General features: G+C 28.8%; 1 protein-coding gene across 1 annotated transcript in view; it reads left to right on the top strand.

Annotated features, from left to right (window-relative positions):
* The first annotated feature begins 2101 nt into the window (after positions 1 to 2101).
* LOC111624091 (frequenin-1-like) overlaps positions 2102 to 17454 on the top strand; it is a 19822-nt gene continuing 4469 nt past the window's right edge. Inside the window, exon 1 of the mRNA XM_023366869.1 lies at positions 2102 to 2165. Within this exon, the coding sequence (XP_023222637.1) occupies positions 2102 to 2165 (64 nt within the window). The remainder of the gene's footprint in view (positions 2166 to 17454) is intronic.

Raw genomic sequence — 17454 nt, 5'->3', positions numbered from 1 at the left:
GATTTTAAAAAATGATCACAAAAATAAATAAAATAGTAAAAATTGTTTAAATTTAAATATTTTAAAGTTAACTTTGGATAAAAATTTTAAATTTGGTTAAATTTATTGTTCACACTTGTTAATAAAATCAATAAAATAAAAAATAAAAATAAATAAGACAAAAAAAAAATGCAGAGGGCGTAGAAGTGTTTCCAGACGACAAACCACAAGTAAAAGGGAAAAAAGAAAGAAAAAAAAACACAAAAAACTAAAAATAAAAATAAAATATTCTGACGTCTCGAAATTTTTATTTTAAATTATAAAGTAAATATTAAAAAAGTATTATAGGCTTATTTTAAAATATTTATAAATATTCTAAAATGATATTACTTTTTAAATCTTTAACAATACAGTACAAAAAATACCTAGCGAGAAAATACTGAATTAAATTTTATACTTATAAAAATTTTTAAAAATAATTTTTAAGCAACGAAATGTAATATTTAAAAAGCATACAGTTTAATCTTATTTAAAATTTTAAATATCGCTTTAAAAAAATAAGTTTAAACCGAATACAGTGGGACCTGAAATAATGGCTACCTGTAAGCGGCGGCCATTTTCTTTTTTGTCAGAGCATTTCTTCTCAGTATACAAAATAATCCTTCCCCGTACGACGGCCATTTGTTGTGTTTGATTGTGTAATGCCATATAAAAATCTTAGAGTAAATTAAATTAATTTAATTAGCATAATCGATAAAGAAAACCAAAATTAGGAAATGAGAATTATTTGTTTTTCGTACTCTTCGAAATGTATTACACGTTATGTAACAAGTTCGAGGAGAAAAATAGAAAGTGAGAGGGGGGAAAAGGAGAAATTTTAAGATGAGCGGAGATTAAGAGAGCAAAGAGAAAAATCCTGATCACGCTCTGTGACATCTTTCATATGATAACCTTAGCATTTAAAGTGAAATATTTGAAAAATTCTGACTCTCATGTTCGAGAAGGAGAGCAGAAATGATGGAAAGAAGATGAGGGGAGAAAAAAGATGAATAAAGATGAAAAGTAAAGAGAAAATCCTGATTATATTCTGCAGTATTCTTTATGCGATAATTTTGTCAGTAGAAGTAAAATGTTTTTGAAGACAAACTGATTATACAATGGATTTTATCAGGTTCTAGAAGGAAAGAAGAAGAAGAAAAAGAAAGAAAGAAAATAAAAATGAGCAAAGATTTAAAGTAAAGAGAAGATCCTGATCGTGTTCTGCAGCATCCTTTACATGATAACATAGCAATAAAAGTAAAGCGTTAAAAAAAGAAAAAATTCTGTCTAGTAGACAACAGTCGATACTGTCAAACTTAGAAAGGAAGAAGAGGTGAGAGAAATAAAGCAAAAATTAAGGAAAATTAGAGACGAAGACAATCTTGATTACATTCTGCAACATCCTTCCAATGAGGAACGTTAGAAGTAAGAGAAAATATCTGAAAAATTCTGACTGTTCGAGAAGGAAAGAAGAAAAGATGCAAAGAAGAAAGACAAGAGACGAGCAAATATTAAGAGGAAATTCTGATCGTGTTTTGCAGCATCCTTTACATGATAACGTAGTAATATAGATAAAAAAAAAAAAAACGTTTAAAGAAATTCTGACTGGTACACAATAATCAACGATGTAGAAATTAAACATGGTCAGAGATTAAAAAGAAAAGCAGCGAGAAGATCCCTCGATATCTTTCGTGCGATAACAGCAATAAAAGTAAAACGTTGGAAAAATTCTAAAAAAAAGAAAATAATGGATATTTTCAAGTTAGTAAAGTGAGGGAGAGAGAGAGAGAGAGAGAGAGAGAGAGGGAGGAGAGGGGGATAATAAATTAAAGACGAGAAGAGATTAATAAAGAGCAAAGAGAAAATCCTGATCATATGCTGTAGCATCCTTCATGTTATAACCTAACAGTAAAAGTAAAACGTTTGAAAAATTCTGACTAGCACTCAATAGTCGATACTCTCGCTAAGCATGATGGGATGGGAGACCTAGTGAGCGAATTTTGCGCTTACTGTTCAGGCTGCGTCCGATGTCTGCGTGTGATGCTGGTTGTGTCCTTTCATCCAAGCCCACCCCTCGATACTTATGGGTAAAGGAAATAGTAAATTGAAGACGGAAGTAGTGGCTAAATTAGCCAAAGAAACCTACTGTAAGTAATATCATCCAAACTTTATATTACTTATCTTATTATATCTACAGAGAGGGGGGAAAAAATTTTTTTTTTCTTTACCTTTTGACAACTGAAGATTGTCCAATCTTGTCGCCATATTTAGCTTATATCGTATCGAATTTTATCTGTTTATCTTTGTTTTTATTAAATAAAAAAAAACCATTTATTAAACTCATTACGTGTATTAAGATACTTACGAAGCGCTCGGATAGTTTTTTTACGTCGGGGTATTTGAGAAAAAAAATCATTTTTTAATCGTACTTTTTTAGGGAGAAAGATGAAATTAAATTAAACATTTTCTTCATAATGGAAGCTATTTTGATAAAGCTCATTAAGAATATATTCACATTTTCTATGTCCTTTATTAGCATCATAACGCAGCGTGAATGTTTAAAATATCATTACCATAAATATCGCTTCCATGGCTTTAAACAATATTAAAACTTAGATCCACCTTAACCTTAAAGATGTATATAATTAGATCGATTCTATAATAACAGTCATTCATTTTAATTCTTACTCGATTAGCATTTACCGCTTAATTAAAACAAGGTTTTATGCTTACCCCGTTTATAGATTCGACTTAAAAGATTCAAGATTTAATGAGATTCAAGCTGAGATTTATCTAATTTACGCCTGATTTATATCAAAATTGATACTTGCCATCTGTTATGCAGCATCCTCTTTAAGTAATCTCACCTATTTATAGCGGCATAAAAAAATGATATGTATAAAATTTCATTAGAACATAAAAATCTTACGAAGGGGAGATTATAAATATAATTTTTATATATTTTATACACTTTCTATAATTGTAGAGTCGAGAATCTCGCCATTAAAAGTTGCCTTTCCGGATATTTACATTAGGATCTCCTACAACTAGGTCAAGCGGGAATTAACAAAATCAGTTTATTTAACCCGTTATTCGATGATTACAAACTCTGCGAATAAATCATTAATATTACAGGTATTAATAATTAATAATATAATATTAAAAAAAATGGCGCTAAACCCTCCTTATCAATCCGCAACACTTCTCGAATCTAAATGACTTTTTCAACTTCTTTGCTCTTGTTGCAGTTTCCTCCTCAGGGATGACGTTACACGAAATTCCAGTTTGGCTTATATCTTTTAATGATAATTAATATCATGCCAGTCATATTTATATCTATGGTAATGTGTAATTTACGGTAAAGGATACCATACGAAAGAAATTTAGATAGTTGTATCACGAAGGAAAGAAAAGTTGTTGCGCTAGATTTCCAGACTGCTTGACGTTGTACAGCTTGTCTCGTCCCATTAAGTAAATTGCCACAGATTCCTCGCCATAAAGAGCATAAATGGTTGGCTGGTAATATATAGACATTTGACACGATTGTAAAATCATTCCTCCTGCAACTTTATATACACGTATAAATGTATTTTAAATGATTAATTTATATTACTACTGTACGCAGTAGAGCGTTATCCTATGGACAAAAAAAGAGCAATTGATTGAGATCCCCACTAACAAAGGGACATCAAACCAGTCTTTTATTCCCCCGAAGAAAAAAAATGTCTGAAGTCAACACTGTACTGTATATGGAGGCCTCCTAATTCAAAATTGCCTGGATCCCATAAAGCTATATAACGAGCCACTGATGTACAGTACATACGCAATTTCATATTTATGGTGGACGAAAGTATTTTTTAAAGGAATATTTTCAATTTAGGAAGCATTATAATATTAAGAAATCTCTTTATGTAAAAAAAATTTATTTTATTTTATTTTATTTTTGTATTTCTTAAAATAAATTTGATTTCTTAAACTAAGTTAAATACCAAAGAGAGTGAAAGCGTAGGAAGAAGAAGAAGAAAAAAGTTTTCAGTTCGATCTACATGTCAAATACTTATATTATTTGGCTTACTGCCACCTGAACGAGTACTTTGAAAATAAAATCCGTAAGAAAATTCTAGATTTTTATCAATAAATAGAATTATTATTTTGTTAAAAATTCGATCAGAATTGATTTTTCCTCCCCCCTTTGCTTTCTATAAATTAGTTCTCGTTAATGACAACTTATGGCATGCCAGGTTACTAATCTGACAAGTGGTGCCTTCTTGTCTGTCACCTTCTATTTATTAATGATATGCCTTTTATGTAATGATCATCTCAAGAAGCCCCCTTTCCTGAATATTAAGGAAACGCCCAAATAATAATTTAAATATCGTATAATTACAAAAAAAAACACTTTTTCTACTGTTAATTTTTTAAAATGTTAAGTGGCATTTATTGAATTTTTACATTTTTCTATTAAATTGTTTTCTTTTTTTTACTAATTTTCCATTTTAAAATGTCACGTGATTATATAAATTTAAAGGTATTTTTTCTAAAAAAAAAATCCGTCCACGATGTATAAATTAACGCAAATTATTAAAATGAGTCTCGAGTGATTAATTCGTTAATTACTTACAGAAAAAAACGAATTAAATTTTAAAAAATTCAAAAAATAAATTTAAAACGAAAATGATTCATTTGATTGGCTGAAATTCGAAATTTTAAAAACCGATTAAACGATTTTTTTCCCTCTAACGGTCGTTTTCTATAACGATTTTTTTTTCTTTATAATTTTTTTTTTTGGCGAAGAAAATTAAATTTAAACGTTAAAATAATTTAAAAAAAATATATTAAAGCATTAATATATCGTTTAAATTAACTTATATGTATATATAATAATATTAAAGTATTATTCGAAAGGGTTTATAAAATATAAGTTTAAGTATTCCGTTTGGATAATTTTCTAGTAGACTCACGGCAATGGGATGATTGCTTATAAAGTCTTCACTTGTTATTATTGTCACGTTCTGATAAAATTCCCATGTTGGGCACATAAACACGACAAATATAAAAAGTGTTAAAAAAAATAACAGTAAAAAAAGGGGAATAAAGTTTGAAAAGTTTCGTTGATTTTCGCGTATAGTTTACTAATAAAATATAAGAAAATAAATATATATTCGTCTTATAGTTTTTTTTTTACTGAAATGAATCTTTGTTACCATAGTAGCATTGATAAATTATCTCGAATTGTTCTTTTTTTTTTTTAAAAAAAAATTCCATCACATACAACAGATCGATGTTTTTGGTTTCAGCATCATTCGCTACTGTTATTCTGATTGCTTTATTGAACGACTTTATTCCTTACAAATCAATGGATTTCTTTATTTCCCCTGCTATAAACGTAGATATTTTTATTAAAAAACATTTATAAGTTTTAAAAATAAACATAAACGAAGCATTACGCTAACTATTTATTAAATTAAACAGTGAAGTTCGCTACACCGATACTCGCCTTGGTATGAAATAATGGATAAATATTTACTTAAATTTTTATATTAATGCCAAACATTATTAAAATTTAATGCCTTCTAGCATTTTATAACGTTAGAAATTTCATTTATAAATGTTATTTTGCCCAATATTTATAATAATCTAGGCACAAACACTACAATCGTATTGTGGTGTTATCATGAAAGTAATTATATAATTCTTTTTATCTAAGAGAATATTCTCATATTTTATGTAATTTTATAAAATAAATCTATATATATTTTCCCTCTTCTTTTTAAAATCATAAATTTTACACTTTAATTTCATTACATTAACCTAAGATAAATATTTCTGGAGAACTAACACATGCTTATCTAAATGAAGCCTTATTAAATAAGTGTGTAATTATTAATTTAGCTTAAAGATAAATTAATAAATATAAATTTATTTAAATTATAAACGTTATTCCCTCTTGAATCCATTACAATCATCACATTCCATCATCCGTTAAATCGATTTTCTGGTTCGTCAAATCTTTCGATTAGTACGGATAATCGAAATAAGAAAATTTACACTAAATTTTTTATTTATTTATTTATATATTTACTTGGTTTATTTCGAAATCAAATTACTTATCGGTTGTTTAAAGATGTTAAGAACCGCTTAAAAAAAAAACGGTCATTATGTCAGGAATTCAAAATTTAAATTTAACCTATCACAGCGATGCATTCCGTTTCGACCAATCATGAAGTGATAAATGATATGACGAAATTAGAATTGAACGGATGGTTACCTTGGTAACCGGATGCGATGATGTTGACCATTGACTACTAAATAAAGCCGAAAGGTAAATTCAGCTCTTCTCTTATATATATATATATGGAAGAGAAAACCAATTCATTTTATTGTAATTTAGAAAATCTCTCTAATCCTAATTAAAGAACTGAAATATCATTTTATGGCATGCATTTTTTAAAAACATTTTCAATATTTATCTCATTAAAAATTGTATTTAATTATGTTCCGATCCCAAGGGACCTGCTGGAAATTTTGCGGGGCTTCTGGAAAAGTTATTAATGGGGCCCCAAAATATTCTCAGAAAATAAAATTTTTTCTTAGAAATTTAAAAGTGCGGGTTCTTCCGAGGCCCTACAAAATCGATGCATGAGCCAGCCCTGTTGATGCCCTTTCGACACGTGAAAATACTTTCTGTTTACCATTAAATAAGTAAATTTTAATTGAAATTTAAATGTATTAATCAATAGATCCGTGTTCCGTAACTCTTACTATGATATTCTTACTATTACATAGAGTAAGAATATCAGGGGCCCCAGGTCTCGGGGCCCCTGATATTCTTGAAAAAAATAAAGCAATTTCACAGTTACAATTGAATATCATAGCTCTATGCCTACAGTTAGACGTTATGATGTCATATCATATAGAGGGGCACCAGTGTTTTATGCCCAGGGACCCAGAAGGTCTTAATCCGCCACAGTTTGTAAGTAATGATGTTAATAGATGAAGTGTTTGATAAATTGGCTTGGTTAATGTTCGTTGAATTTAAGAATTTTAAATGCATTATTATTTATGTTTTAATATATTTAATCCTTGTAATTGATCGGTCATTTTGTTTTCTTGAGTGTATTACAACGGTTAAATGAGTAAAGAAAAGTTTTAGTATGAATAAAGCAGCAGAAAATCGTTTTATACGAATAAACATTAACAACTTTTCTTAATTATATGAAAGAAATATTATTATTTCTTAAATATGTTTAAAAATCATGCTTTTTTTTTAGTTGAAAAGCTTAAATTTTTGCCTTCTCTAAAGGCAGAATCCTAATTTAAGGCCACATTTAGGCTTGTGGTGGCTTTAAGTTATAATATAATAGAGGCCTTTTCCCTCCACCGAATAATTTAAATAAAATTAAAAGGGCGAGGCACTAAATTCAGCTTGCAAATCCAGCAACAAATTGCATAAATTTTCCCAGTTAAAAAGTTAAAATCGTGTGTGACGCCGTCTGTTTTGATATTTTATTTTTAAAAAATACCTTTTATATTATTAATTATTATAAAATGGCAAATAAACTTCTGAGGGTAGAATCGAGTTTAATAAAAAAAAATTGTAAATATTAATAACGAGTAAAGTCATCATTAAGTCTGACCCCACTCTAGTTACCACACGTGACCCCTTCTATCTCTCCACCCCCTTGACCTTTAACCACCAAAATTTAACAGCATCAATTTCCCTAATACACAAACCTCCTTGAAAAATTTCGGAAAATTTCGACAAATGGCCCGGGAGTTATTAAGCATCGAATTGGATGAACAAAATCTTGCTCCCTACACGACTATACAGAAAAAAACTCCGAATTTTTTTTTTTTTTTTACATTTCTCCACATTTCGAGGTCCCCGAGTCCAAAAATGTAAAAATATGGGGGTCTTTTTTTGACCAATCGCCATACTTTTCCTCCGTTATACACAACACCTGGAAAGTAATACAGTACATTATTATTTTATCAGAATATCTTGTTTACCATATATATAGGCCTATATAATTCATTTTTCAAGATATATTATTATAGAAATATATATATTTATATTAAATATATCCTTTTTTTTTTAAGATACCTTTCTTATATATATAGAGAACGTATGAATAAGATGGTGCTCTTATTTCTCTTTATGTAATAGTAACAAAAACAAGTTCCTTTATACGAGATATGTTTGCCGAGGACATATTTCTTTTGTTATAGATGTCATTCTTTTCTAAATAAATTGAACTGTGTTATTTAGAATACATTTATTTCGCAAAATTTTTAGAAAAATACTTTCTTTTCTACGTTGTAAATAAAGAATTCGCTCTTTGAAAGCCTATAAAAGCTTATAAATTCGTATTCGTAAAGTAGGTAATTGATCTAACGTGAAGTAAACACGAAAAACTCCACGTGACCAGCCTTTTGCGAGGCACGAACCCACGACCAGTGTGTTCTGTGGTTTTACCCACTCGGCTACTGGTGTGGGCCTTACGTGCCTAGTGAGAAATTCGGCACTGAATGTAAGATGACGGCTTAGTAATTTTATTGATAATTTCATATATTTTATAGTTTTTTTTTTGTCTTTGGCTCAAAACACCGAAGATTAGATTACCCTTCCTCCTCCTCCTCCTCCTCTTCTATTTATATAGAGATGATAAATTGAATTTTTACATGGATAAATCAATTAATTATCTTTTAAAATCTCTAAAACTTTAGTTTAAAAACATAATTTACTAAATGCATTTTGTTGTAAATCTTAAAGCTTTGTAGAATCTAGATTTTCTTTTCTAATTTTGGGACCCCCGAAACCAGGATTCTCACGTGCTTAATGAGTAATCCGGCACTGTCAATACTAAATATTACAAATCTTCTTTAAAAGAGAAGGATGAAGAGAGGAGGAGAAAGAGGAGGAGAAGGGATAAGAAGATTCTCCTTCCTCCTCTTCTTCCTTATTCATTTATATAGTAGAAGTTGATTATAAGTTTTCAGACGGATAAATCAGTCAATTTGCTTTTAAAATTCTCGAAAATTTGATTTTAAAACATTCACTAAATGCATTTTGTTGTAAATCTTAAAAACTTATTAGAATAATAAAGTCTAATAATTCTTTTAACAAGATAAAATTCGTCATCAAAGATTTAAGAATTTCTTAAAAAATTTTTCCATGTCCAAATTTTAAATTATGATTTATGGATATTCTTATTTTTCTTTTCTTATATTTTTTCTGTTTTGTTTCAAAATTCACTACAATAAATCAAATTTATAAATCGATAGAGGATTTGAAAGGACAAGAAAAACTTTTGGCATATTAAATATGTAAATTAGTCGCGATGTAAGACACTAAAACTCCGATAGACTTGGCCCTGTTTCAGTTCAGATTTTTGGTTATTCCTTTTAAATTCTTTCAAGTAGAATGCAGTCTTACAAAGTTATTTTTATTATTACCCAGAAGAATATCAGTCTTGAAAATTCGAATATTAATTTATTTGATTGCAATTCCATGAAGTATTCAGTTTTGATCCATAAAATTAAATTTATTTCCGACATACTAATCCCACTTCTAACATTTATTATTTAAACTAGAAAACAAATAATTTATTCCCTTGGATTTTCCATGTTAATTCAAAACGTTGTAAAATATATAAAAGGTTATTCTGTTTAAATCTGTGAAATGTCATAATATATATATATATATATATATTAGTTATTCATCATATAACATATCAAAACTTGAGGATACAATTGGAAAGGTTGTCTTTTTAAAAATTTATCTTATCAATTTTCCCTTGTTGTAAGTAAGTTACGATGAAATCATTTAAAATTCTTGTTTATTTTTAATTATAAATTAGATTTTTCAAACTAAATTATAATTAAAAACAAACAAGAATTGTAAAATTCAATTCTCCTCACCTTTACTAAAGACACCTTTCTCTGTATTAAAACAGCCCACCAATGGTCTAGTATATAGAACCATTGAATGCTGGTGAGTTCGCTCCTCACTAACAAACTGGTAGCGTGGAGTTTTCCGGATTTTTTTCCACCTAAATAGGGACCAATTTCCAATACAGCATCCTCCCGGCAGGCACTCCTCTTTGGCAGATCGCCACGTATTGCTCCGTCTCGTCTCATTATTCCTGTATTAAAATAATCAATTTAATATAAAAATGTTATAATTAATTGTTTAAAATATAAATTATTAGTAGATTTAACTAGTGGATACGTTGTTTTTTTATATGCAACAATAAATTTTTTTTTGTTTAATTATTGAAAGGGGAGACGATGAGTTAACAGCGAATGCCATGATTGAAAAAGATATATTTGTTAGAATTATTAAATACGAATTTAAAGAAATATAAGTTATATCATATCATTTTATCACGTAGTCATTATGATATCAAAAGGATAAGCACGTTCATATTTCGTTTATGTCCTCTGGTGATATCTTATCAGATATGTGTGCATTTCTTCTTACGTGACTTGATTCCTTCTTAAGATGTGCATTGCGATGTTAAGTAGATTTTTCTTTTGCTGATGCGGATATTGTATCAACTAACGGTGAATAATGTGCAAATATATTTTTCAACGCTCCTGTTTAGGACACGTGGACGTCCATTGAGAGACTGAAGGGGCACGAGGTGATATCTCTTCCAATAATGTATCGCTGAAGATAGAAAAACAGTAGTGTTCACCATTTTTTTTTTTCACTCTCCTGATGCACTTTTGTATAATCTTTACCAATTTCAATTCATTCATGATACATTAGGTGAAATTATTGTATTGTGTAGAAACAGTTGAAGATGTTTAAACATAAAAACAGCGATATCAGCATTAAATTTCATGGCTAAAAAATTTAAATTTTATAGGTAACGTCATAATTTTTATTTTATTAAAATTTTATTAAAAAGCTTTTTATATTATTAATTGTTATAAAATAACGAAAAAAACTTACGAGGGTCGAGATGAGTTAATTGTAAATTGTAATTGCTAATAACGAGTAAGTCCGATCCCACTCCAGATACGACGAGTGATCTCCTCTATCAACCCACTCCTTCGACCTTTAACCACCAAAATTTAATAGCATCAATGCCTCTAAAATACAAACCTCCGTGCAAAATTTCAGAAAATTTTGACAAAAGGCACGGGAACGATTAAGCTTAGAAATGGGGTGAACAAAAATCGTGACTCCACACACATATCCATATATTACTAATGATATTTCATTGAATAACTTTTCAAGTTTTTATCTATTTGTACAAATAGTAATTCTTTCATTGCATAAAGCAAACGACAGAAATTCAATACACCATCAAAAATTTAAGCTTACTTTAAATATAGTTACTTATCATACCGGCCTTATAATTAATTTGTTTTATAGAAAGATAACTGCAAGTTTTCCCTCTGTTACCTTCAGCAATGTATCCACATTAAAGTCTTCCAGCATCTTACCTTTATCTTTAAAATTCTTAGATTAAAATCAATTTTCTGAGAATTTAAACTAATTTTTCTTCTACGTTTTAAAATGAAGTAGCCATCTCTTATCGTTATTGAGATATACGAATAATGTTTAACGTCATATGGCAAATTATAGACGGCTATAAACTTGCAGTAAGCCTTAAACGCAACTTAACTTAATAAAATGTTAAATACGGCGAGTAGGCAAGGAGCTACATACGAATTCTGATAGGTTCCTAAAACTGATGTTTGTAACTTTCGAATGGGGATATTGCTGCTTACATCCTTCTAATACAGCGAAATTGAAAAAAAAAAGTAGCGCGCTGCGTACATTTTCAAAATGGCGGACTGTTCCTGTCACTGTATTTGATTGAAACGCGAATTACGACTGGTCAAAAGCAAGTTTTGGTAAATAATGGAAGTTCGCTAGAAGTTTGTGAACTAAAAAACGTCATTAAGGTTCAAGTATTACGTTGCACCTTCGTTATTTTCACCATGTTTTCGGGCATAGAAAATATCATTTCAGATTGTATACTTTTATTTCGGACGACGTGAAATTATAACTAACACGTTCACTATGCTCTACATTAATAAAGTACCGTGTTTAGTAACAATTTTTATCAATTAACTAATGCTAAATGATGTTTAGAGTGCATTCAAAATGATCAGAACAGGCTTATACTGTATTACCGTGGAGTCTACTGGTAGGTCCTATTTACGTGGTTTAAATAATAAAAAACCAAGTAAAACACCTTATGAATAAACTAGTTTTACGCTTATAGAGTTGTAATTTGCAAATATTATACTTCAATAACGATATTCAGATTGATGTAAAGGACTAAATCCGTCAGCTAAAAGAAGAAACAGGAAAAATAATGATGCGGAACTTATCAAAGGTTCCTATTCATTCCACGAAGAAAACACTCGCAAAGGATAAACACAAACAGTCACTACAACAAACTCCAATAACACTACGTAAAACCCTAACATTCCGTTGCTAAATATAATTAAATTGGCATTTTAAATATGCAGATTTTCGGAAGATGTTAATAAATGTGCTAATTATATAAATTTATTCGCTTTTTTTAAAGATTAATAATCAATTTTCTCATTTTACACTTACCATATGTTAGTCAGTATCATTGCATTGACTCACGAACAGCAGAAATATGCTTGAAATGCTTAAAAAAAGACAGTAAATGTAATAATTATTTAATCTTTTATGCTTTACAATTAATTCTTATTGTTTTTCTCAGTTAATTAGAATTAAATGACTGTTTTTTTTGGCATCTTCTATGATAAAATTAGTAATTATATTACAGTTATTGAGGAAAATCAATGTGTGTGTGGTTATGGTATTTAATGCATTGTGTAGAAGAAATGTAACAAAGGTGTGTGTGTGATTCAAGAATTGCCACATAACTCTTAGACAACAAGACTTTCTTAGTCTGATTTAAATGTATAATTATATGATTAATATTCAACAACATTATTCACATTTATAAAAAGGAAGTGAACGCCTTTCAAATATTCATTTCCTTAACATTATAGGTGTGGCTAGTCTCATTTCCTCTATTTCCTTCCTATCACTTAATTTTATTTTTATTTTTTTTTAATTTTTAAAATTGTTTTTTTACATAGTTAAGTATCATANCTGTTATTCTGATTGCTTTATTGAACGACTTTATTCCTTACAAATCAATGGATTTCTTTATTTCCCCTGCTATAAACGTAGATATTTTTATTAAAAAACATTTATAAGTTTTAAAAATAAACATAAACGAAGCATTACGCTAACTATTTATTAAATTAAACAGTGAAGTTCGCTACACCGATACTCGCCTTGGTATGAAATAATGGATAAATATTTACTTAAATTTTTATATTAATGCCAAACATTATTAAAATTTAATGCCTTCTAGCATTTTATAACGTTAGAAATTTCATTTATAAATGTTATTTTGCCCAATATTTATAATAATCTAGGCACAAACACTACAATCGTATTGTGGTGTTTTCATGAAAGTAATTATATAATTCTTTTTATCTAAGAGAATATTCTCATATTTTATGTAATTTTATAAAATAAATCTATATATTTTTTTCCTCTTCTTTTTAAAATCATAAATTTTACACTTTAATTTCATTACATTAACCTAAGATAAATATTTCTGGAGAACTAACACATGCTTATCTAAATGAAGCCTTATTAAATAAGTGTGTAATTATTAATTTAGCTTAAAGATAAATTAATAAATATAAATTTATTTAAATTATAAACGTTATTCCCTCTTGAATCCATTACAATCATCACATTCCATCATCCGTTAAATCGATTTTCTGGTTCGTCAAATCTTTCGATTAGTACGGATAATCGAAATAAGAAAATTTACACTAAATTTTTTATTTATTTATTTATATATTTACTTGGTTTATTTCGAAATCAAATTACTTATCGGTTGTTTAAAGATGTTAAGAACCGCTTAAAAAAAAAACGGTCATTATGTCAGGAATTCAAAATTTAAATTTAACCTATCACAGCGATGCATTCCGTTTCGACCAATCATGAAGTGATAAATGATATGACGAAATTAGAATTGAACGGATGGTTACCTTGGTAACCGGATGCGATGATGTTGACCATTGACTACTAAATAAAGCCGAAAGGTAAATTCAGCTCTTCTCTTATATATATATATATGGAAGAGAAAACCAATTCATTTTATTGTAATTTAGAAAATCTCTCTAATCCTAATTAAAGAACTGAAATATCATTTTATGGCATGCATTTTTTAAAAACATTTTCAATATTTATCTCATTAAAAATTGTATTTAATTATGTTCCGATCCCAAGGGACCTGCTGGAAATTTTGCGGGGCTTCTGGAAAAGTTATTAATGGGGCCCCAAAATATTCTCAGAAAATAAAATTTTTTCTTAGAAATTTAAAAGTGCGGGTTCTTCCGAGGCCCTACAAAATCGATGCATGAGCCAGCCCTGTTGATGCCCTTTCGACACGTGAAAATACTTTCTGTTTACCATTAAATAAGTAAATTTTAATTGAAATTTAAATGTATTAATCAATAGATCCGTGTTCCGTAACTCTTACTATGATATTCTTACTATTACATAGAGTAAGAATATCAGGGGCCCCAGGTCTCGGGGCCCCTGATATTCTTGAAAAAAATAAAGCAATTTCACAGTTACAATTGAATATCATAGCTCTATGCCTACAGTTAGAAGTTATGATGTCATATCATATAGAGGGGCCCCAGTGTTTTATGCCCAGGGACCCAGAAGGTCTTAATCCGCCACAGTTTGTAAGTAATGATGTTAATAGATGAAGTGTTTCATAAATTGGCTTGGTTAATGCTCGTTGAATTTAAGAATTTTAAATGCATTATTATTTATGTTTTAATATATTTAATCCTTGTAATTGATCGGTCATTTTGTTTTTTTGAATGTATTACAACGGTTAAATGAGTAAAGAAAAGTTTTAGTATGAATAAAGCAGCAGAAAATCGTTTTATACGAATAAACATTAACAACTTTTCTTAATTATATGAAAGAAATATTATTATTTCTTAAATATGTTTAAAAATCATGCTTTTTTTTTTAGTTGAAAAGCTTAAATTTTTGCCTTCTCTAAAGGCAGAATCCTAATTTAAGGCCACATTTAGGCTTGTGGTGGCTTTAAGTTATAATATAATAGAGGCCTTTTCCCTCCACCGAATAATTTAAATAAAATTAAAAGGGCGAGGCACTAAATTCAGCTTGCAAATCCAGCAACAAATTGCATAAATTTTCCCAGTTAAAAAGTTAAAATCGTGTGTGACGCCGTCTGTTTTGATATTTTATTTTTAAAAAATACCTTTTATATTATTAATTATTATAAAATGGCAAATAAACTTCTGAGGGTAGAATCGAGTTTAATAAAAAAAAATTGTAAATATTAATAACGAGTAAAGTCATCATTAAGTCTGACCCCACTCTAGTTACCACACGTGACCCCTTCTATCTCTCCACCCCCTTGACCTTTAACCACCAAAATTTAACAGCATCAATTTCCCTAATACACAAACCTCCTTGAAAAATTTCGGAAAATTTCGACAAATGGCCCGGGAGTTATTAAGCATCGAATTGGATGAACAAAATCTTGCTCCCTACACGACTATACAGAAAAAAACTCCGAATTTTTTTTTTTTTTTACATTTCTCCACATTTCGAGGTCCCCGAGTCCAAAAATGTAAAAATATGGGGGTCTTTTTTTGACCAATCGCCATACTTTTCCTCCGTTATACACAACACCTGGAAAGTAATACAGTACATTATTATTTTATCAGAATATCTTGTTTACCATATATATAGGCCTATATATATTTTTTTTTGTAAATTGGAAGGCTGTTTTTTTAACCAGAAAGTGTTAAATGGTCTCACTGAAAGGGTCGTAAAGACTGTAAAGAGCTTAAATCTTTATATAGGATGTGATATTCGATACATTATCAAGAAATAAGGATTAATCTTTAATATCAGGAGTTGCTATTCTCTGTTTATCTCATGAATAAAATGGAAATTTTATAGGGGTGATACCTTGGAGAATGTGTAGAAAAGTATTACAAAAATTAGAATTTTACAGCTGTAGTAACGAACAGAATTGTTATTACTACTTAAATACATTTAAAAGTATAATTTACACGCGTAAATATGTTATAAAATAAAATCATAATACATTTACTTAAAAAATAATACTTAAATTTGTAAATAAATTCCTTTTTTTCATGGTATTATTATTGGTTTTACACGTAAACTATATATAACTTAAGGGCCTCTAGATATTACAGGACTGGACTTAGACTTTTTGTGGCCCCGAGTTATATTATACGACAGGCCTTTCTCCTCCAACGAATAATGATGATACGTATAAAAATGTGAGGCCTTAAGTTATAAAGTCATAACAGAGATCCTAAGCTGCAGCATGCTTAACTTATTTGCAAATTAGACCCCGAGCTACTAGGTTTTAGATTGGGGCCTGCATTTATGAGCTATAGCAAGGCCTTCTTATTTTATACAATCAGGGCCGGCACAGACGTCGGTTTTTCGGGCCTCAGACTCGAGGATCACCGCACTTTCAAATTTCTAAGAAAATCTGATTAAAAAATATTCTTGTTTGTAAATATTTTGGGGCACCACTTAACTTTTTCCATAGGCCCCACAAAACCTACATCATGCCCCGTATATAATCAATATTCTATTGAATATTATATTATATTATAGAGAAGCTTGGCTAACCTGTTGTTTCTCTCTCTCAAAATTAAGTATTTTAATTAGAAAAAGTATAAAGTTTCTTATGGTGGAATAATGAAAAATCTGTTATTATTTGTTTTTTTTTATGTATTTTTATGATTAGGAGGAGGTAGAGGGACCATAATTCTGGCTCAGGCCTCATCTCTCTCTAACATATTATAAATAAATATAATATTAGGATATAAACTCTAGTTACAATGATTTCGAATTGTGTAAAGTAGAAAGGTCTATTCTCTTAGAAAACAACTAAATAACATTTACAGTAATCAAACAAGAGAAATCCATTAAGTAAAACTATATACATGTCAATGCAATAAAAATAATTAATTCCTTATAAAATAGCATAAAATTACAAATAAAATATATTTTCTACTTATTAAGATTAACATTTTTTTAAAATAAACAAAATAATGGATACTTAATTTACAGGTTATATTTTGTATGTTAAATTAATATTAAAAATATATTCTTAAATTTTAAATTTAATTATGGTTATAATTAATATTCATTTATGCTAATCATTAAAAAATAAATTCTGGAATATATTTTTGTTTATAATTCAATTAAAAGTCAGTTGTATTATGATAAAAAAAATTTTAAATATAAATATTGGTTCCTAATTTCATAAAAGTAAATGTTATTAATAAAGAAGAGGAAGGCTTGAAATGCTT

Source organism: Centruroides sculpturatus, unplaced genomic scaffold (genome assembly GCF_000671375.1).
Source record: "Centruroides sculpturatus isolate CEXI.00-Female unplaced genomic scaffold, Cexi_2.0 scaffold298, whole genome shotgun sequence".
In the NCBI taxonomy this organism is placed as follows: domain Eukaryota; kingdom Metazoa; phylum Arthropoda; class Arachnida; order Scorpiones; family Buthidae; genus Centruroides; species Centruroides sculpturatus.
This window is presented reverse-complemented; position numbering and strand designations above follow the sequence as displayed.